Raw genomic sequence first — 22,249 nt, 5'->3', positions numbered from 1 at the left:
GCCTGATGACACCAAGAAATCGTGGTGGTTTATTACGTCCCCTTCTGAGCCCCAGCCTGCTCAAACATAGAGTGCCTTCTCCCTCGGAATGGGCGGCAGGGGGGGAGGCAATTCTCCTTCAAAACTGGAAGGATCTGCATTCACCGTCCTACTGCCCAGCAGACTCTTCCCTCTTCTCTTCTCCTCCTCCCACTGCACAAAGCCCTTCACCTCGACAGCTCTCACGGTGTCCAGCCAGGATCTTGCACGTGAGCCCTCGATAAATACGTATTGCAATGAAGCTTAAAATGATGAGTGAGGACATTGCTAAGGTCCGCAGATCGTTTCAGGGACCGCCTGGTAAAACTCAATGCCTCTTACCTTACTCATGTACCCGCTGGCAGCAGAAAGCCCAAGAGGCATGGAGTTACAGTGACAACAGTAACAATACCGGCAATAACAACAGTTTGCGTTTATCGAGTCCTTCATACATGCCAAGCACTACTCATTCTTTCCTTTTAAAGGTCTTCAGACACATTAGTTCCTTTGGCCTTCACAACAGTCCAGGAAGGGAAGCCTTAATATTACGTTAAGTTACGTAACCGATACAAGTCCGTGCAGGAAGAAGAACCTTAATTCGAGGCTAGGCAGTCTTGCTCTGTGGCCTAAGCTTTCAACTGCCATGCCAGACTGCCGCGGAGCAGTTGTCAACACTGACTTCCAGAAAACCTTGTAGGGTTAGCTGCAAATCCATTCTGAGAACGTACTTATTCCAGAGCATTTCTGGACTCCAGCATACCGTGCACGTGATTAAAATATTAGATATCTTACCTGCAATTGTATCAGCTTTTCACCTGGTAGCCTTCCCTACAGCCCTCGCATCCAGCACAACCTACAGATCTCGTGACAGTCGAAAGCTAACACTTCAGCATTTACTATCTGCCAGAGGTTTGGGGAACGCGAATAAAAATGAGCAGACAAGGACAGAAGAGTAACGCACCATCCGAAGTTCTGTTCATCATAGGCGAGCCTCTGGACATGGTGCTCTGATAACTCACAGGCGTCCGCCGGGCACTGCTGTCGTCGTAGATCCCTGGGCTCAGTTGTGCTTTGGGAGCTTCATGAAGTGTTGACCTAAGAACTGAGGGGCCAGAGCTTACCACCGATGTATGTCGGGAACGCACTGGCTCGCCTGCCTTCACATCCTCATATTTCCCCCGTTCTACCACTTTGATGTTCTCTGGCACAATTTCCAGTGGAGGCATTCCACGGGGTAGTTTGTTAGGCCCCGTGATTAAAGACTTGACGTTGTGTTTGATGGCAGATTGACCTGAGTTGCTGTCAAACTTTATCGGTGTACCCTAAAGGAAACAAACGGCACAGGTAGCCCAAGGCAGCTGAAGACTCCTCCATCCCATGTCAGTACGGCCCACGGCAACCACAGTTTGTTCTGGTGACCCTTACTGTCTGTGTGGACGTCTCTGTCACAGGCTCACCGATCCAGAGCTATGCGCCTTCTCGCGACACACGCTCCACAATACACACACGAGAAAACGAATGATAAAGCATACGTAAACCTTTCACGTTTACCTCCAAGACATCAGACCTCACGAGAACTACTTATGATTATTAAGTCGTGCTTTTTAAAATGCTCCATGAATATCACAGTCTGAAGCGGAATGGCTGACAGAAAGAACCCTGTTCTAGTTACCTGGGAGATGGAACCCTCAATGATTGGCCTTGTGCTCTGGACCACCTCTGGAGTTTTACGGCTTTCCTGAGTTAAAATATCTTGCCGTGGAATCTCATGAATGGAACGCCCCATTTCTTTGATGGTGGTAATACCATCATATGGTTTTCCTTTGGTAATGGCGCCTTCAAATGCTCGTATGGGAGGACTCTCCCTTTTAATCTGTTTCGGATATTTTAGACCATCTTCAAAGCTTTCGGTGGTTGCTCTTGGTGTGCCTTCAAGAAAAAATTAAAGAAAAAATACTTATTAAAATAATGCCAATGGTCGCACAGCAATGCCACTGAGCTGTACGCTTAAAAACTGTTAAAATGGCAAATGTTGTTACATACATTTTACCGTTATTGAAAAAATTTAATACCTTATCATCTTGCAGTTTCTAATCAATTTTCTGTTTACAACACATCCTTAAATATTCATAAGTCATCATTTTATGGGCGTTGTTCAAGATTTAATACATTTGTTTATCACATTCAGAGAATGGTTCTTACATAAGAAAAATGTCTCTATACTCCAAGATTAGGCAACTATCATTTTCAAATAAACTATGTAGCCCAGAAACAGAAGAGCTGACATCAAGTATCTAATATTTCAAAAGGGAAAATACTTGCAAAGCAGGTTTCATGCGCTGCACATTAATGTCAAAGTACTTTGCCAATGAGGCCATCATGAATAAAAAAGCCAAAACAAGCAAAGAGTTTACCCTGCATTATGGAACCAGACAGCACAGTCCTTTCTTTGAGGTCAGAATGAGGGCTCCCCCTGGGTAATGCTCGGCATATCAGCCCTTTCAAAGCAAGAAAGCAATTCAAGCATTAAACACGATGTGTATTTCAATTTTCACATACTTTATACTGACCATAGAGTATAGACTTTTTGATAAAAGCTTTATGGAGAGAGATCATCTTAAATTTGTGAGCTATTCAGAGGGTATCATGGAAAAAAAAAAAAGTTGGAAGTACCCAATGTGACATCATTTGTTCCTTTGTAAATGTTCTCCTAAATAGAAAATAACCACAGAAGACATCTATTATAAATCAAAAAGGAAAGAAAGACACTTCCAAAGCTAAATGCAAAATCCCAATGCTTCTTTCTCCAGGTGAGAGGGCACAGAGAGGCTGAGGACCACTGTCTAGCTCTGAACTAGACCTCTGAGAAAGGGAAACATGAAAGATGGGCACCTCATACACAGGCAACATACATGAACGAAAATATGCAAATCAAAATGAAAGAGCTATAAATAACCTCTTAAAAAGCTTCACATCATATCAGAAAAAAATTGGCTCAAGGACTGGAAATAATCACATGCATTTACCCTAAAAGGAAGGGAAGTGAGGTTTTTTGTTTTTTAATTTTTTAATATAGAGAGAATCCAGCTCTTAGAAAATTGCACAGGACTTCTAAGATTGAAGAATCCTTACCCTGTTTTTAGTATTTCACCTAGAATAACATGAAACACTCGAGGCAGGTTAAGATTTAAAGAAAGTCAGCCATTATTAACAAAATAAAACACAGCTATCATGTATCATGCACATCGTGTATGGTCAGCACAAGGCTGGACACCCGTCTCCAATCCTCACACAATGGTAACTACAATCCCTTTAGAAGATGAAACTCGTGAGGAGAAATTCATCAGGAAAGGGTGCAGCTGAAATTCAAATACACGTCTTTGTTCTATGACGCCACTTTAACTGCCTCACAATAAAAACAAAGTTCTCAGAATGAATCTTACATTTTTCAATTCACTTAACCCTAGCAGGAATAATCTTTAAATTGCATGAGCACATGATATGACAATGATGTTTAATTTTACTCCCTTCCACTGTCACGTACTTGAGGTATATGTAGATATGAATATAAATTTAAACATATTAATAAAGTATTAATTATATATTATATACTTTACTATGTTTACATTATTACTATGATAACATTAATGTAGATTTCATTTATATGTTAATATGAATAGAAATCTCAGGTAGAAATAACAGACTGAATACGACCTAACCCAGCCATGCAAATTTGCTGTACAAAATTACATGTATCTAGAATAAATGTTCTGGAAACAACATTTTACCCTCTAGTGGTGCTGACACAGGAGACTCCCTCATTGACAACCCTTGCTTTATATTTCCTTCCACTGATTCATAGCTTCTTTTTAAACTGATTTCATGAGCTGTTCTTGGACTCCTTGTCCCTTCTCGGGCATTCTTAATATCTGTAGAATATAGAAACAAGAATTGCTCAGCGCCCAAGACCTCTTCTACAGTAAATCATTTATCTTAGTTTCATAGTCTATCTTATAAAAATAATGACATAAAAACTAGTCAACTTACAACATACTGCTACGTGGATGATATTTATGAAAATTTTCTTCATTAATTCAAATATATTTGAGTGCCAGGCATAAGCTAGGCTTGCAGAGAAGGTGAACAAACTAAGCCCCTCCCCTCATGAAACTCACCCAATCGTGGCGGGTGCAGATAAAGTACTAGAGAACTGCTGTAGAGTGCAGTCGGGACTATGAAAAGAGTGGCGCGACGTCCTGTAAGAACAGTGTGGGTGAACCCAACACTTAAAAGGCTCGGATGAGGCTGCCTAGAAGTCATGTGCAAGCTGAGAACTAAAGGACAAGTAGGAGGTGCTTCAAGTGAGAGGTAAAGGGAACAGGAGGTGGTACAGGCCAAGGGAACAGTGAGCACACAGACCCCCAAGGTGAGGCACGGTGGGACCGTCGCTGGTGTGGGGGTCGGGGCTGGAGCGAGAGTGCGTGGCAGGCAGAGCAAAGCAGGTAAGGGAGAAGGTGGGAAGGGAACAGCCGGAGAGAGGAGCTAACAGCAGGTGGTAGAGGGGGGATGAAGCCAAAGGAAGGGGCATCCAATGACTTTAAAGCAATGAAGAGTCAAGGAGGAAGTGACGTGATACGGTTCTGAACATGGGCTACGACTAAAGGTGGGGAGATCAGAGAGGCGGCTGCCGAGTTGTCCGGGTGAAAGATGATGGTGGCAGTGGGGAATACAGAGCAGTGGATGGATTCCAGAGAATTCAGAAAAGAAAACGGAAACAACTTAGGACTGACTGGAGGGGGGGGAAGAGAAGGAAGTGTCAAGGATGACATCCAGATTTCTGGCTTAGGCAATGTCCGTTAATTTCTTCCTCCAGAAGCAAAATGTAAATCAGTGTATGCCAGAAATGTTAAAACAAGAAAGGAGGAAGGAAATAAGAAAGTTACCATGTGTTTTACATCAGTCACTGTTGCTGGCATACCTTATGTCGCTGTATTCAAAGAGAAAGATAAAGCATGACTAAGGACTACTCGGTTCACAAAAAAGTCGCAAATGGGAACGCAAATCCAGTCCCTCGCTTGGCTGTGATACCATAACTGAATCACTGTTGTAACGTTAATGAGAAAATATAACCTAAGAATACATCTAAAGAAAATGTTGACACACACACAGACATTAAACTAGTTTTATTTAAGTAGAATTTAAATTCAATGCCCTTTCCAGGATTATCAGACTAGTATCTACTCCCTAATTCTTTTATTTATTTTTTTTTAAGTTTTCAAGTTGAGACAGAGAATGCAGGTGAGGGAGGGAGGGAGGGGCAGAGTGAGACAGACGGGGAGAGAGAATCCCAGAAAGGCTCCACTGTCAGCATGGAGCCTGATGAAGGGCTCGACCCTCCGGACTGTGAGATCATGACCTGAGCCCAAATCGAGAGTCGGACGCTCAACCGACTGAGCCCCCTAGGCGCTCCTACTCCCTAATTCTTAATGCATAAAAGAGATCTTTAAGATAAAAGTGATCCTACTACAGTGAAACAAAGAATATTTTCTTAGGCTACGTCAACTGGCCACAGGTGATGTTAGCTACCACCAACAGAACCACTTACTATGGGCTCCGCATGGTTCATCACTTTTCATTCACTGTCTCCATCCGAGTTACATTTTCACAAAAGTTCCATGAGAAGGCCTGTTAACCCCTTTTACAGAGATTAAACTCGGGCTCAGGAAGGAAAACTAACTCCCCCAAGCAAGTAGGTGGGGAACCCGAATCCATGTTTTTAGTCACACGTTACAGTTCTGGCTTCAGAGTACAGACAACATACTTACTGTCGTATGATAAGATGTGTCCACTTTTGCCTTCATAAATAACATGACCTTTTGATGCAGCTTCCTCTCTGCCCTTCTCAGGACTGTTCTCTTCGATGGGCATTCTAGAAATGGATCCCTTCACCAGAGCCTCAGCCGGTATGCCAGCCTGGGACAGAGCTGGGGTACCCTGCCATCGAATCAAACAGAAACGCTCGGATTTAGAGGAAACGCGACACACTCAGAAAACTTAACCTACCGCACGGAGAGATCAAACCGTATCTACAAAGAAGGTCAGAGACACAAGAGGACCAGACATTAAGTTTGTGTAAACATTAAGAAACACTGTACCTTTTTGTCCTTGAACCCTGACATACAAAACAGGTATATATGAGTCAAATCAGCTTTCTTCCCCACCTTGAGGTCAAACCTCTTAATGCCCGGGGGGGGGGGGGGGGGGGGGGGGGGAATCTGTCTTAAGACCCAAAATCATGCAAATGTAATACTTTTTTTTTCAAAATGTCTAATAAAAAAGAGGTAATAAATTAAGTTTTAAATTTAGAGTCCACAACTTGCTCTCACATTGTCGTAAGAGAAAAAGAACCTGCAGTTCCCAAACTGTGTGCCTTCTGGTCACCAGTGGGGGACGTGGGGGGCAGGAATGACAAAACTCAGATGCCTCCATTCTGTGATGTGGATTCAGTTTAGGCCACATCATCTGAACTTTCACCATAATTTGGTAGTCCTCTTCTAGGGTGCCTATGGCCGTGGTTCTTTCTAAGCCTTCCTTAAAGCAGTAAACCCTTCCCTTTCTAGCAAAATCACTCATGGCACCTAATGTGTAGAACACTTTATAAAAGTGAGCTGCTTGGGTTGAAATGAGAGTGGCAGGCCCAGACCCAGCCCACTCCCACATTAAGTGTCCCCAAAACTCTAGTGAGGACCATCTGAAACCACATGCTTAGAGCAGGAAGAAAGACAAGAACAAAACATCTACTTGTATGGCCATTCAACGAGCCTGGGAGTAAACATCTGAAAATCCTTAACGCCTACTTCGGAAGTGCTCATGCCATGTGCGCAGACTGGTTTGAAAATAAACAGAGAACAGCCTAGCCTCATTCGATCCAGTTCATTCTGTCCTCCTACCCACAGCGTGGTTACCAGAGTGAAAATGACCAAGAAGAGATAATAATATACATAAGCCATTTATTTCTCTTCTCCGCTACCGAAGTGTTTGCTTATTCTGAAAACTAATCTCAAGGGGATGTATATTTTGGTCAAATTTAGAAGGAGAGATGAGAAGAGTTAATATGTAACTTTCTAGATCACTATGCCATACTCCATAAACCACGTCTCAGAAAGGAGTCACTGGTGAATCTTGTCAAAATGGAGACGCTAATTCAGTATCTGAAGTGGGGACTAAAATTTCTGCGTTATTCTAACAAGCTCCCAGGAGGTGCTGATGCTCTAGGGCACAGACTACCCTGGGTCAGCAGGGTCCTAGGGTGTGGTTCTCGACTGGACATCCAGCAGAATCACTGCAGGGCTGGAAACACAGACTGCTGGGCGCCGCCCCCACAGATGAGACTTCATTGACATGCCTAACAATTTCCCGGGTCCCACTAATGCTGCTGGCCTGGGGACCACACTTTTAACAACCACTGTCCTAGGGAACAAGAACAAAAGACAAGGAAGAAGAACAGAACAGAAATCCTCTAACAGGTTCAATGTGCAAAAAAACCTGTTTACAATCATTTCCCAAAACAGAATTTTCCCTTCCCAGATCTACAAGAATAAAGAGGCTAATGACTGTTACACTTCAAACTAACATCTAATGGAGGAAAAGAAAGACCTTTCCCTAATGAAAGTTGGCGATTTATTTAACCTAAAATTGGAAGAAGATACTTGACTTGTGATGCTTTTATCAACATCATCCATATCTCCCGGGTTAGCATTAGACTCTAGCAAGGGGGCTTATAGGCCGGGACTGTAGGACCTTCTTTTTCACAGGGGGCAAAGGCGAGCAAATAATTTATAATGATTTTCTTCTCCATTTCTATTTAAGCTCAACACATGGTAAAAGCTTTGCCAGGAAGACAGTAAGAACTACATCAATCAGAACTTGTTTCTTCTGCCCATTTGCAAGTAACTGACCTTTTCAAATGACCTGCAGAATAGAGAATATAGCTCGTGGTCAAAACGATTACATTGATGTCTTTCTGCAGACAGTTTTATAGATTTGGGTTTATTACCACTGAGACCCAGTCCCGTAATCCAGAACAACAAACAACTGAATCACAAAACTATACTGCTGTAACAGCCAGAGCTCTTGAAACCGGACTTCTAGTTTTCTCATTAGCTCTTGTTCAGGATTCTAGGCACGATCACAACTAACCTGAGTGATGGAGCCCCGCAGGGATGGGATGCCTTCCAGGGAAATTTTGCTGGTTGGAGTCCCCCGAGTTATACTTCCTTCTTGAATGGCTCCTGGAGTACCTGAAGAAAACCAAAATTATTAGCAACTTAACCTTCTGCCACTGCAAACAAACAAACACCAGTCCCTACTTGGAGGAGGGCTGAGAGAAGGACACAGCAGCACAAAAAGAATAGCTGTGTTTTACTGAAATGCACTTTTAAAATAATAATGCAATTATTAAAGAGGATTACTAAAATATGGAATTTCACAGTTTTAAATTATTTTTATACAGAAGGAAAAATTTAGAATGTACAGGTTCTAACTGAAAACCCCACAGTTAAACCATATTAATGACTTACTTTAATAAATTTTTTGGGAAGAAAAGTTTAACATTTCCGCCAAACAGCATATTTTACCTCTGACCACTCCTTCGTGTTGTGCCCTGACCAATAAACCCTCGGGCTGGGAGTTCTGGCTTCGGGGAGAAAATTCCTCCTGCTTGATGTAGGGCACAGTAGCTATGGACCAAAGCAAGAGACACACATGAAGAGATCAAGGGCTGAATTACCGAGTGTGATGCTACAAATGCAGGAACATTATGAGTATTTACTCACTGACCTGATTTGGCAGATTCCTGTTGCCGTGGCAATCCAAGAGAGATAGAACCCACTGAGGGCTTAGCTGTTTCTTGAGTGTAGGAAGTCTGATTATGAGAAGTCAAATAAGTGCCAGGTGTTCCCTAAAAATAATTTTAAAAGACTAAAATAACATTGTCTTTTCACAAGGTCAACAATAGATTTAATGCTCGTGTTTCTGTTTATAAAAATTTACACCCCCACTGCCCCAAGTTAAGAACAGGTATTTGCAAAGCAAGAGAATCCTTATCACGGACTGCTTACGTTAAACACATTTTTAAAAGGAGCAAGATAGGTCCTCTGAAATCACCATAAATTTCATGTAAATAATTTATTGTTAACAAATTACATAAATAAAGCACTCAACACTACACTCAAAACGTAAGCTACTATTATGGCTCTTAAAAATGCTACAGGACACTGACATCAGTGAAAACCAAGAGTAAGGACTTCGGAAAACTCTCCTCCACAAAGGCAACCAGTAAAAATTATAAAACAACAACAACTTTTAATCTGAAAATTAACCAAAGGGTTGTGGAAATCTGGGCGCATGTGTTCAAGAAAACCAGCAGAATCTAAGTAAGAACAGTGGGTTTCGTAGCATCTGAACTTGTTCTATTTCATCTCATATACTCCCGGCCAAGCTCGGTGGCAGCAGTGAAAATCAACAACCCTCAATCATGGTGAAAACCATCAGCCTGGCAGCCACTGAAGGGGAAAGAACAGGGCTGGGCTCCCTAAACGCCTCATTCCCAGATAACTGTCATTATTCCCTCTAGTTCTCTGGAAGACCCATTTGCAAGGCTGTCTTTATTTGACCTGACTACGGTGGGGAAGGAGGTGCACGCTTGTCAAAAACCATCAGAGTCAAATGACTGAAATTCTTCACTGCCTGGGGCAGTAGATAACCACGAAGGCAAACGAGAGGCTAACCAAACACCTTTAAAGGAAAAGCCAAGGAATGAGATGTTTAAAGGGGATCTGAAAAACTCCAACGTATTCCTAACAATCTAGGAGGCCATGTGCATGTGCATGTGCAAGGTTGTGCAGATGCCTAGGAAAGACCTGAGAAGGCCTTGAATTCTCAACTCTGGCTGACCTCAGAGTTCTGTGGAAGCAGGAAGAGAAGACTAAGGCAGGGTTGTCAGGTACCAGGCTGAATGTCGAAGGCGTGCCCCAACACACACACAGAGCTACTCAGTCAAGACTGGGACGCTTACTGATTCTAGGCACTGAAGTCTGTCCAGCAATTAGCTGGCCACCAGGTGAACCAAACAGTGACTTCAACGGCCACACAGGTCACAAGAATACAGACTTTACAGAGTTAGTTCAGAAAAGTCACAAAGCAAATACCAACACGCACAGCAACAAGAGCAAACCCTAGGGAGAGAGGAAAATCCATTTTCCACAGTTGCCACATTCTATTATGTAAAATATCCAGTTTTTAACCAAAATTTACAAGAAACAAGAAAGTATGACCCACACATTAAAACATAAAATACGTTACAAATAATTAACTGAAAATAAATCTAACAAAACCTCTACAGTGAAAACTATGAAATACTGTTGAGAGAAATTAAAGACCTAAAATATGGCAAGATAAACATGTTCATGGATTAGAAGATTCAATATTCTCAAGATCTTCATATGTATCCCAAAATAATCTATAGATTTAAGGCAACCCCTGCCATAATCCCAGCAGAATTTTTTGTCAAAGCAGGTGCCGAAGTCACAGAGAACAGGCAGAGCAATCTTGAAAAATAAAAGCCCTTACAAGGACTCATAGCACATGATTTCAGGACTTATAAAGAAAGCTACAACAATCACAACACAATTTCAAATTTCTGTTCATCAAAACATATCAGTAAGACACAAAAGCCACAAAGAAGAGAAAAAACTTTATAACAGAGACCTTTCATCCACAACATATAAAGAACTTCTACAATCTACTAACCAAAAATCCCAATAAAAACAGATAGTAAGACAGTCACTTCACAATCAGATGCATAAATGACCAATAAATATACGAGAAAGTGCTCAACATCTTTGTTTTCAGGGAAATGCAAACTAGAGCCACCATCAAATGTTACATACCCACTAATAAAACTAAGATAAAAAAGACTGCCAACAGCAAAGCAACGTGAAGGCTTATGCGTTGGGGGTAGTGGTGTAAAACTGGAGACCCACTCTGGAAAATTATAAAGTCAAGCATAACATACTCAGGGGCGTATACAAGAGAAATGAAAACATTATATCTATAAAGAGCCCAGTATAATGTTTGTATCAGCTTTATTCACTGTAGCCAAAAACAAGAAATAGCTCATGCTTCCATTAACAAGAAAATGGATAAACAAACCAGTATGTTCATACAATGTAGTATTATTTGGCAATAAATAAAAAAAAAAAAACTACTGATGACACAAAACCCTGGATGAATCCCTAAAGCCGTTATGCTATGTTAAAGAAGACACAGAAGAGTACACACTGTATGAGTCCATTTACATGAAGTTCTAGAAAAGGCACAACTAATCTGTGCCAGTAGAAAGCAAAACTAGGATTGCTTCAGGCCGAAAGGGCGTGAGAAAACTTTCCGGAGTGATGAAATGGTTCTATAACCTGACAGGGGTGTGGTCACTGCTGGTCCTGCACATGAGTCAACACTTTACAACAATTAAGAGAAGACCACATTTGGAGCACCTGTGTGGCTCGGTCGGCTGAGGGTCCAACTTGAGCTCAGGTCATGATCTCACGGTTTGTGAGTCTGAGCCCCGCCTCGGGCTCTGCGTTGACAGCGTGGAGCATGGAGCCTGCTTCAGATTCTGTGTCTCCTTCTCCGTCTCTCTGCCCTCCCCCTGCTCACGCTATGTCTCCCTCTGTCTCTCTCTCTCTCAAAAATAAAAAACATTTAAAAAATTAAAAAAAAAAAAAAGATAACACCGTATTTAAAAAAAAAAAAAAAAAAAAGTAACACTAGGAAAAAAGAAAGATACAGTGGCCAAAGTCAGAATGAACTGGTACTTAGAGCCTTTGTTAATAGTTGGTCAACACATATCTGAGCACTTGAAAAGGTTCCTCTTTCATCTACGCTACACTCAACTTCAGGGCACAGAAGTGCCTCGCAGAAGTTAAACCAGACAGCGTGCCAAGGCCACTCACTCTGCGCGCCCAACGCACACAAGCTTCCGGTGCGTGGCACGGAGTACGATGACCGCCATGTTTTCTGGTCATGGCCTCTTCGTATATAGGTGTTCACTTAAGACTCTGACAAATCAGTGACAGAAAGCAACCCTCAACAGAAATCTCCTGAGGACAGAAGGCGTTTTTACCTGCGAGATGGAGCCTCCCAGGATGAAAGAGGGCTTTTCGGAAGCCACTGTGGTTTTAGATGATGGAATAAGCGGAGGAGGTGGCCTCGTGGGTCGAGTTGTCGGAAGCCGAACCGCCTCGGGGAGATTGGTTATCACTTGATGTGGAGCAGGCTGCAGGACTTTTAAAAGGAAGAAAAAGATGATTCAAAACAGTCCATTTCGTAGTTTGCGACACCCCACCTATCTCAGTCATTCCTGAATTTTTAAATCACAAATTGGATTTGGAGTGCAAGATGAGGCTGAAGATGAGCATTTCTATTTTGAATTTCTCTTTCACTTGAATTAAAGCCGTATACACATTCAGGTCACACATGGTATTTGGGAGGCTGAGACATTCAACTGCCTGTCAAACCGGAGCTTGCAGGCTGATGTTCACTTCAACCTACTTCTGCTTAGCATCGGCAAGGGGCAATCTCTAATAATCCTCTCTCTCTCTCTCTCCGTCGCTCTTTGGACCTGCTTCTTACGAGCAGCTGATGCGGCAACTAGGGAGAACACACAGGCGCAACTGACAACCAGCTGTATGTCCCCTTTTGCATCCTGCAGAATTTGAGCGACATTCACGGATTCTGGCTCTCCCGGACTCGGGAATCTCTTACGGTGGGGGAGGGGACCTCGAGACTTTTCAAAAGTACAGGTACTCGTAACAGAAAAGCCAGTCCACGTCACAGTGGACACGCGTGGACACAAACTTCCCAGCGGCCCCGGTAAATCTCAACTGAATACAAGCGATGATGGGATGTAGGGAAACCAGAAGGTAGTCTTGAAACGGGAAGGACATGTCCTGGAAACCACCCATGTGTAGCACCGGTAGGTAGATGGCCAGCAGCCACTGCACAGAGGAACGATATTTACCTGGCGGGACACTATAGCGGGCTGCACTCATAGGCTGTGGAGCGGCTTTACTGACTTCTCTCGGAGAGAGCCTACACGGTGATGCTGACCTTGCTGCGGTACTGTGCATCTGTGCTTCCTGTTCTAGGGCACGTGTGACCTCAGCATAGGGCATATAGGCGACTGATTTTCCTATGAAAGTTAAAGTTATCAAAATAAGGGAAGAACCCCAAACGAAAATAGTAAGTGTGAAAGGACCAAGCCCACACCATCCAGGGGCAGATCCGACTATATACTAATAAATTAAAATCTAAAATTCCTGGGGGGAATCCACCCATACAGAGGTTACATCTGTGTATGCACCATCACTAGGACCCTAATAAAATCTTCAAAAATTCAGTTATGATTTTTCCCTTTAAAAGACAAAGTACTTCCTTTTCTCCCTAATAGGAAAACTAGCGTTTTCACATGCAATAAGGATCACAACAGGCAAACCTCAGATTATCCGGCCATTCTGTGAATTCAAGTCTTGCTTGACTTGGTCAGATCTCTGAGAATTTCAACTCTTTTATTTAGCCTGTTGAAACCCACCACTTAACAGTCAGAAAAATAAACAGAATTAAGAAATGGAAGAAGCCTTTCAAAGGATAAAGATCAAACTAATCCAAAAAACCTACACCAGTTTATAAAACTATGAATTGTACTATAATAATGCTAATAAAAATCATATGATTTACCTCTACATTAAGCATTACAAAAAACTTTAAGCATTTAAATGGGTACATCAGATATGCAATCACATTAATATTTAAAGATACACATAATAATATATAACTTTTTTCTTTTTCAAAATGATACTGACGTTGTAATTCTGGAAAATCAGAAAAGCACAAGGAAGAAAGTACAAATCATCTGTAACCCAAACCATTTAGATTTGGGGTATTTTAATGTCTGCCAGAACAAATTCCTATTACTCTCTTGTTTACCTAGTCTTACCCATTTAGTCTTGCAGGTAAACCTAAATTTAAAATCATTCTAAGTAGTCCCTCTCCAAACAAAACGTCACTGGAATTTTCATTAGACTGGCATTAAATTTGTGAATACAGGAGACCGGACATTCCATAATAACGTTTCCTAAATGAGGAATCTAGACTTTCTCGTATGTCTTTTCTACACATTCCTTGTTAAAAATTATTTTCAAGGTATTTTACATATTGTTGCTAGGAAGACCGTCTTTTTCATCTTTTACATATATAACTTTTTATTGCAGATACATAGGAAAGAAAGATGTGGATTCCTGCATATCATTTTTTTTTCCTCAAAAACTTAATGAACTTTCCTTTTAGCTCTAATAACTTTTCAGTTGATTCTTTTAGGCTTTCTAGGTAGATAATCTTATCCCGTGAATAATAGTTTGTCTTCTCCCTTCAAACAGCGACGCTTATTTTTCATTCTTTTTTTCTTTACTAAACTACAGTAAGTAGTGAAAGTTCCTATCCAAAGAGAAGGTCTCTAGCATTTCACTATTAAAAGGAAGGTTTATAATTGGTTTCAAATAAAGATTCATTAGCACAAGGCTTAAAGAGTTCTCCGGCTTACTAAGATTTGTGTAAAAACTAGAAACGATTATAGTCATCAGCTAATATTACGCATGTCCTTCAACGGGGAGCGTGGGTGACTCGGTGAGTTAAGTGTCTGACTCTTGATTTCAGCTCAGGTCCTGATCTCGCCGTTCAATCAGTTCGGGCCCCGCGTTGAGCTCTGCACTGACAGTGCGGAGCCTGCTTGGGATTCTCTCTCTCCCTCTCTCCATCCCTCCTTTGCTCTCTCTCTCTCAAAATAAATAAACTTTTAAAAACAGTACGTACTTCAGAGAAAGACAAATGTCATATGATTTCACTCATGTGGAATTTAAGAAACAAAACAGATGAACATACGGCAAGGTGGGGGGAGGGGCGAGAAGAAACGAAAACAAACCACAAGAGACTCTTAATGACAGAGAACAAAACCAAGGGTTGGTGGAGGGAGATGGGTGGAAGATGGGCTAGATGAGTGACAGGTACTAAGGAGGGCACTTGTGATGAGCACTGGGTGTTGCATGTAAGTGATGAATCACAGATTTCTACTCCTGAAGCCAATACTGCACTGTGTGTTAATACTTAATTTTTTTTAAAAGTATGTATTGTTTACATACTTTTTATATACTATTTATATACATACAGTGCAGAGCACCGTGATTACATGAATTATCTCACTTAGCCCTCATGATCAATGAGATTAACACCAGTTCACAGATGAGGAAACTGAAGCTCAAAAGAATCACACCATATTGCCCAACCAAGGTCACTCTACCAGGGATCTTTCAAAAGCCTGACTCTGAGCTCTAAACCACATGGCAAAAACACCTCCCTGAATCACTGGGTGTTGAATTTCAGATGCCTCTGGGGTACCCATCAAGATGATGGTACTCTTCCCTTCTTAGCCATATTAATGTAACGAATTAGATTAAGTGCTCTAATGCTGTGCAGATTTATAAAACAGACCAACTTCAAAAGAAAATCATGTCTTCCTTTCTAGAGAATTTAACAACACAGTGTATTATAAATTCCGTGTGATTGTTTTGTCACTTCCAGTAAGTTGACAACCATGTGGAAACTATTTTGTCACGTACTGTTAAAGGAAAACTGGAAATTTAGATGGTTCTAAATACAGCTTTTAAATCATCATGTACTCAGGGCTGAAAAGATAAAGAAACCAACAACAAAAGAAACAGACTAGATTCAGTTGCACAGATGCATTAACTCTTAATTGGATTGAACTGATCTTATTAAACCTGCACTGCGAGTTTAATTTTAACTCTCTCGACATGTGTGTCTGAGCTCCTTCGCTACAGGGAAAAGGCTTCAAACTAAAGCAGGGGTCAGCTTGTGTAGATGTTCCTGGAAAGTGAAAACAACTGCCTCTAAGGTTTTCCCCAAGCTTTCCTACAGGTGAAAAGGCTTACACCACCTACAATAATTTTTTGTGCCACTGACATTAAGGTGAATACAATCAAACAGTTGGACAACCGGTGCTGCCTGTTACTTTCTAAGTGGGACTGTGAAAAGTCAAAAGCATGGTCCTAATTCAAGGGGACTGTACCAGTCTGGTGATTGTTTATATGTTACATCCACATTCTTGCTGTATTTGCCATTCTATAAACTATTCTATGATGTTGCATTGAAAACATTTATATCAAACATGCTGCATATAAGCAATTTAACTGCAAGTATACAATTCTATAAGGGGGATGTATAAATGTAAGGGCAATTATCCTTTACACTGAACTACGTATGGATACCTATCAACTTAGGAGAGTCTTCAGGCACTTGGTTAACAAATTACTGGACAAACATACTAGGTAGATGAGCTAAAACAAAACTTAACCTTGGGACAAAATGGAATCAACTGCCCCAGTTTCTAGGGTCACCTTGAACCAAACTGATGTCATATTAATAAACACCTTGGGGGGCGCCTGGGTGGCGCAGTCGGTTAAGCGGCCGACTTCAGCCAGGTCACGATCTCGCGGTCCGTGAGTTCGAGCCCCGCGTCAGGCTCTGGGCTGATGGCTCGGAGCCTGCAGCCTGTTTCCGATTCTGTGTCTCCCTCTCTCTCTGCCCCTCCCCCGTTCATGCTCTGTCTCTCTCTGTCCCAAAAATAAATTAAAAAAAACGTTGAAAAAAAAAAAAAAAGTTTTTTTAAAAAAAAATAAACACCTTGGTATCATATTAATTAAAAATATAATTACCACGTGGTTCTAAGACCACTGAACTATAGGGGCGCCTGGGTGGCTCAGTCGGTTAAGTGTCCTCCTTCGGCTCAGGTCATGATCTCACGGTTCATGGGTTCAAGCCCCACATCGGGCTCTGTGGTGATAGCTCAGAGCCTGGAGCCCATTTCAGATTCTGTGTCTCCCTCTCTCTCTGCCCCTCCCCCACTCATGCTCTCATGCTCTCTCTTTCCTTCAAAAATAAATAAATTTGGGGGGAAAAAAAGGACCACTGCAATACAATTAAAAATTAGGATACCCCTCTTACCTAAACCACATGGATTAATGTGACTGACCAGAGAGAAATGCAGTTCATTGTTTAGAGTCTTAGAAGTTGGGGCTCTAGCCTGATTCAGTCTCTCCAGCTTCCAAATACAGCCCAATTTATAAAGTAGAACAAGACAAGATATTGAGGTCCTAAAGTAACTATATGATATACATATTAGAATGATCCAGATATTACTAACCAAAAATAATACTCAGCTTTAGCACGAATTTGGCAAATATCATTTGAATGTCATTTTTTTCTAGGTTCTTTTAAATTCTTCCTCCCAACATTTATTCTAAATCATTTATGTAAGGAATACATTGACAGACTTTTAAATTACTCTATAATTTTTATCATTCTCATCATGACAGATTTTCTCGTAATTGGGCTGCTCAAAAGATAAGCACTTCTGCTAAGTCCATTTATACTCCAGTTCATTTAACTCATTCCTTCAACATGTAATTACTGAGTTAGCAACTGAGGATTCTCTACCCTCAATATACTAAAAGCCCCCAAATCATTAACGTTTTTACCTTCATTCAAGAAATATTCACTTAGCACCTATTATACACCCAGCCTTGCTAGGTGTTATTTTTACTAACATAAGATTTATACTTAAAACATTAATAATCTTACATTTAGAACTCTAACATTAGAGGCTCAGTGTACCAAATAACTAATAACTTATCATTGGTGTGATTGGGGGAGGGGGTCAAGATCATTTAAGTACCACAGTTCCCATTTTATATTAAATAGCCCTTGAAATCCATGGCATTCTGCAGCTAATTGCTCTTACTTAGCTAAAAAAGGTACTACAAAGAGTCTTTTGAATCATTACGGAAAAATCTAAACCATAGTAATGAAGACCTTAATAGACTTACATCCTAAGCATATTATAGCACGTAGTTGGTAAGTTAACTGTCAACCAGAACACATGTGCCATTTCCTAACCATGCCAGAATTTATTACAACTCAGAAATCACTCCCCTCTCCCCTTTTTAGAGAAAGTAAGTGTATCTATCATGCACAACTAAAAAGAGCATGCCAGGGGCATCTAGCTAGCTCAGTCGGTGAGGTGTGCAACTCTTGATCTTGGGGTTGTGAGTTCGAGCCCTATGTTGGGTGCAGAGAGTACTTAAAATTAAAACAATCTTATTTAAAAAAAAAAAAAGAGGGGAGCCTGAGTGGCTCAGTCAGTTAAGTGTGTGACTCCAGCTCAGGTCATGATCTCGCGGTTCATGAGGTCAAGCCCTGCATCAGGCTCTGTGCTGACAGCTCGAAGTCTGGAGCCTGCTTCGGATTCTGTGTCTCCCTCTCTCTCTGTCCCTCCCCCACTCACGCTCTGTGTCTGTCTCTCTCCCAAAAATAAACATAAAAATGAGGGTTGATGGGGGGTGGGAAGGAGGGGAGGGTGGGTGATGGGTATTGAAGAGGGCATCTTTTGGGATGAGCACTGGGTGTTGTATGGAAACCAATTTGACAATAAATTTCGTATATTAAAAAAAATAATAAAAAACAATAAAAAATAAACATAAAAAAATTAAAAAAAGAAAAAGCATGCACAACTCAAACCTGTCACTTGAAATAACAACAGGGACAACAATGATAACAACACCTTCTATTATCATTTATAGAAGGTACCTATATACCATGGTATCTATTATACCGTGTGTATACTAGTGCACTGATTATTATTATAAGTTGTATATTATTACATACAATATTATATAAAGAATAATGCTGAGCCACATGTTACAAAATAATACTGACTGTTGATTCTTATGGGTTGTAATCACAGCAAGGGAGAAAGATAGATAGATAGATAGATAGATAGACAGACAGACAGACAGATAAAACAGATTAGATTAGATTAGACAGACAGGTAAGTGGGTAGGTAGGTAGGTATAATAGACAGATAGACAGACAGACTGACAGATCGATCCATAACTTGCACTTTACAAGTGAGAGAACTAAAAGAAGAGTTAAGGGACCTGTCCCTGGCCAAACAACTGGTAAATGCTGGGGTGAGAGACGAGTCAGGGTCTGACTGGCACTATACATTTCACAAAGTTGTCATCAGAGAATTGGAGCATCATCCTGCTGTTACATGTGACTCGCTTGGAGGGCACGATAACAATTCCCACTTACTCTGAAAAGTCAGATAAGTAGGCAGAAAGAATGGTTTTTATAGTCTTCCAGCATAGAGATAAATATCAGAAAATTCGTATTAACGAAAACCATCAAAGATGTTACTGCCATCCTTTAGAGTAGTCAATAATACAAACATTCCTCAACTGTCTGACTGAGGTCAATTTGAAGGGATTCTACGTGTTGGGGCAAGAGAAATCAATCAACCGACATGCTGATAAACTACAAAACACAAAGGACCCACTTTGGAGTACAGTTTTGCTTCCCTTCAGGAAAGTTCTCTGTGATGACAGCGCTGCCTACCTTCCCACTCTCTGCTTGGACTCTTGGAGGCGCCACACGGGCTTGTGGAACTTCTACATTCCAAATCTATCTGTTCTTGCCTCTGTCGCTGTTCTTCCAGGAGCGCAGACTCATGCATGGCTTTAATGTGACGCTGGTACAGGGCATAGCCGCTCACTGGGGTTCCAATTGGTATATTACATGGGGTACAGGAAACCTACAGGAAGAAACAAAAAATCTAAGTATGCCGATGACCAACATAACAACAACCCGCTGCTGCAAATAATGCTTATTTCTGTAATATACCAGTTGATAGGATTTTGCTGTTTTTTTTTTATGTTTACTTATATTTGAGAGAGAGAAAGAGACTGAGGGCAGGTGGTGGAGGAACAGAGAGACAGGGAGACACAGAATGTGAAGCAGGCTCCAGGCTCCAAGCTGTCAGTACAGAGCCTGACATGGGGCTTGAACCCACAAACTCTGAGATCATGACCTGAGCCAAAGTCAGGCGTTTGACTGAGCCACCTAGGCGCCCCGGATTTTGCCATTTTTTAATCAAAATAATCTTCAAATGTAATGCTTAAAATGCTGAACATTTCACTTTCAGAACTGAACATAATACAAAATCACTAAAGGGGACGCCTGGGTGGCTCAGTTGGTTAAGTGTCCGCCTTTGGCTCAGGTAATGATTTTATGGTTTGTGGGTTCCAGCCTGCGTTGGGCTCCTGGCTGACAGCTCGGATCCTACATCTCCCTCTCTCTCTCTATCCCTTCCCCCTTGCACTCTGTCTCTCTCGCGCTCTCGAAAACAAACATTTGGAAAAAAAAAAAATCACAAAACTTATGATAAGAGAAATCAAAATATTTCTGTCTGCTTTTCACTTATGATGGCCAAATCCCTGATGACTCAACGCCCCTCCTCTCCAGGCTCCCGCAGCAGGTAATCAGACCCCCTTCTGTGGGTTTAAACGTCATCTGTATGTTAACAACTCATCAATTTCTATTTCTAAGATGTTTGCTCCAAGCCCCACACAGAATGGCTGCATAATAACTCCACCTGGATATCTCAAAGCACCTCAAAACCTGCATTCAAATAGAAATACCTCATTTCCTAAATTCAATGCTTCCCCCTCAGTGACCTCCGTCTTAGAAAATGGAACCTTAGCGGCTTAAGCCAGGTTCCTGGCGGACATCCTTGACTAATCAACCTCACTCACCTCCCACACCCAATTCATTGACCTATCAGGGCGGCTGTTAAATGTTACTTCTTCAGACAGGCCATCCCTTACCATCCGATACGCTTCAGTAACTTCCTCCCCATATTCCTTCTTACTGCGGCCCCGTTTCTTTCTTTCAGAGTACACCGACAGGACTTACAATAGCACAATCTGCAATAATGCATGTTTTCCTTGTTTATTTTCTGTCTCTCTCACTTCATGAAGGAAAGAACCCAACCTGTTCAGTTCGATACTAAATAAACAGCCCCTAACACAGTCCATTACCCCATAATACAAAAACTTCCGGGGGAAAATAGAGAGCTTTTTTTAGAAAGTATTACCTAAATAAAGACTTCCATAGTTTTTTCTGCTATTATAAATAGAATTCTTCACTGACCCCAAAACACGCACAAAATTTACTTGCTTTTGTGCTTTGGTTTATTTGTAAACATGGCTCTTCCTCCTTTTGCTATAAAGCCTAATGAATTGTTTTGGTCCAACCACAATGTTATTTCCTTTTTTTTTTTTTTTTTTTTTAAATGTTTATTCTTCAAGTACATTAATGGTTCCACAAATGTCCTGGTTAGTGAAGCTGGCTATTTGGCAAGATGTATTCTAATTTTTTTTTTTTTTTCTTAAGAGAGAGAGAAAGAGCGTGTAAGCAGGAGAGAGGAGCAGAGGGAGAGAGAGAATCCCAAGCAGGCTCCATGCATAGCGCGGAGCCTGATGCAGGGCTAGATCCTACGACCCTGGGATCATGACTTGAGCCAAAAAAAAAAGAGGCAGATGCTCAACCCACTGGGCCACCAAGTGCCCCCCAAAGTATTATTTCCTATGTGGAGTCTTCTTTAAGAGTCTCATTAAGAAGGAAGCTCTCCTTCTGAAATATCCATACTATATTTTCTAACTTAATAGAGCATCACATTGTTATAATTCATCTTAATTTTTATTGTAATATTTTCCTATGTCTTATTATCAAGACCAATCTCTAAATTTTTTCAAGTCAGAGATTATGATATATAAATATTCCATACAGCATTAACAATGTTGTCTTGAACTGGACACTCAATAAATGTCCATTTGAGTAAATCAATGAATGAGTAAATGTTCAGTGATTTGTGTGTGAGTCATAAGCACACACTTTATTTTTTTTAATTATCATAGGAGACAGGAAACAAAGTTACATCCCCTGAAATAAAGCAAGAGCGAAAACATTACTAGGTAAAAGAGCAATACCCAAGTTCAGAATTCAGTGTCAAAACGGAGTCAAGCTTGTAGAGATCATTCGAGTAAAGTGTAAATAAAACTAGATTTGGAATTGTATACTGCAGTTAGCCATAATCTTTATAATTCATTCTTAATATTCAAAACCTAATCATACATTTATTCTACCACCACTTTATAGCAAAACAAATAAAACAAAAGCAAAGCTTGCTAACATTTATGGCTAG

At 41.1% G+C, this 22,249-nt stretch overlaps 1 protein-coding gene across 16 annotated transcripts in view; it reads right to left on the bottom strand.

Annotated features, from left to right (window-relative positions):
- NCOR1 (nuclear receptor corepressor 1) overlaps positions 1 to 22,249 on the bottom strand; it is a 159,644-nt gene that overhangs the window by 25,442 nt on the left and 111,953 nt on the right. For 9 of the 16 annotated variants that reach the window (XM_042917444.1, XM_042917443.1, XM_042917445.1 and 6 more), the window contains 11 exons: positions 19,603 to 19,798; positions 13,097 to 13,267; positions 12,200 to 12,360; positions 8,857 to 8,977; positions 8,655 to 8,756; positions 8,218 to 8,318; positions 5,844 to 6,012; positions 3,807 to 3,947; positions 2,433 to 2,516; positions 1,691 to 1,947; positions 980 to 1,340 (listed from right to left, as the gene is read on the bottom strand). In XM_042917444.1, the coding sequence (XP_042773378.1) occupies positions 980 to 1,340; positions 1,691 to 1,947; positions 2,433 to 2,516; positions 3,807 to 3,947; positions 5,844 to 6,012; positions 8,218 to 8,318; positions 8,655 to 8,756; positions 8,857 to 8,977; positions 12,200 to 12,360; positions 13,097 to 13,267; positions 19,603 to 19,798 (1,864 nt within the window). The remainder of the gene's footprint in view (positions 1 to 979; positions 1,341 to 1,690; positions 1,948 to 2,432; positions 2,517 to 3,806; positions 3,948 to 5,843; positions 6,013 to 8,217; positions 8,319 to 8,654; positions 8,757 to 8,856; positions 8,978 to 12,199; positions 12,361 to 13,096; positions 13,268 to 19,602; positions 19,799 to 22,249) is intronic. The other 7 variants (XM_042917452.1, XM_042917459.1, XM_042917453.1 and 4 more) reach the window with 4 other exon arrangements.

Source organism: Panthera leo, chromosome E1, assembly GCF_018350215.1.
Source record: "Panthera leo isolate Ple1 chromosome E1, P.leo_Ple1_pat1.1, whole genome shotgun sequence".
In the NCBI taxonomy this organism is placed as follows: domain Eukaryota; kingdom Metazoa; phylum Chordata; class Mammalia; order Carnivora; family Felidae; genus Panthera; species Panthera leo.
This window is presented reverse-complemented; position numbering and strand designations above follow the sequence as displayed.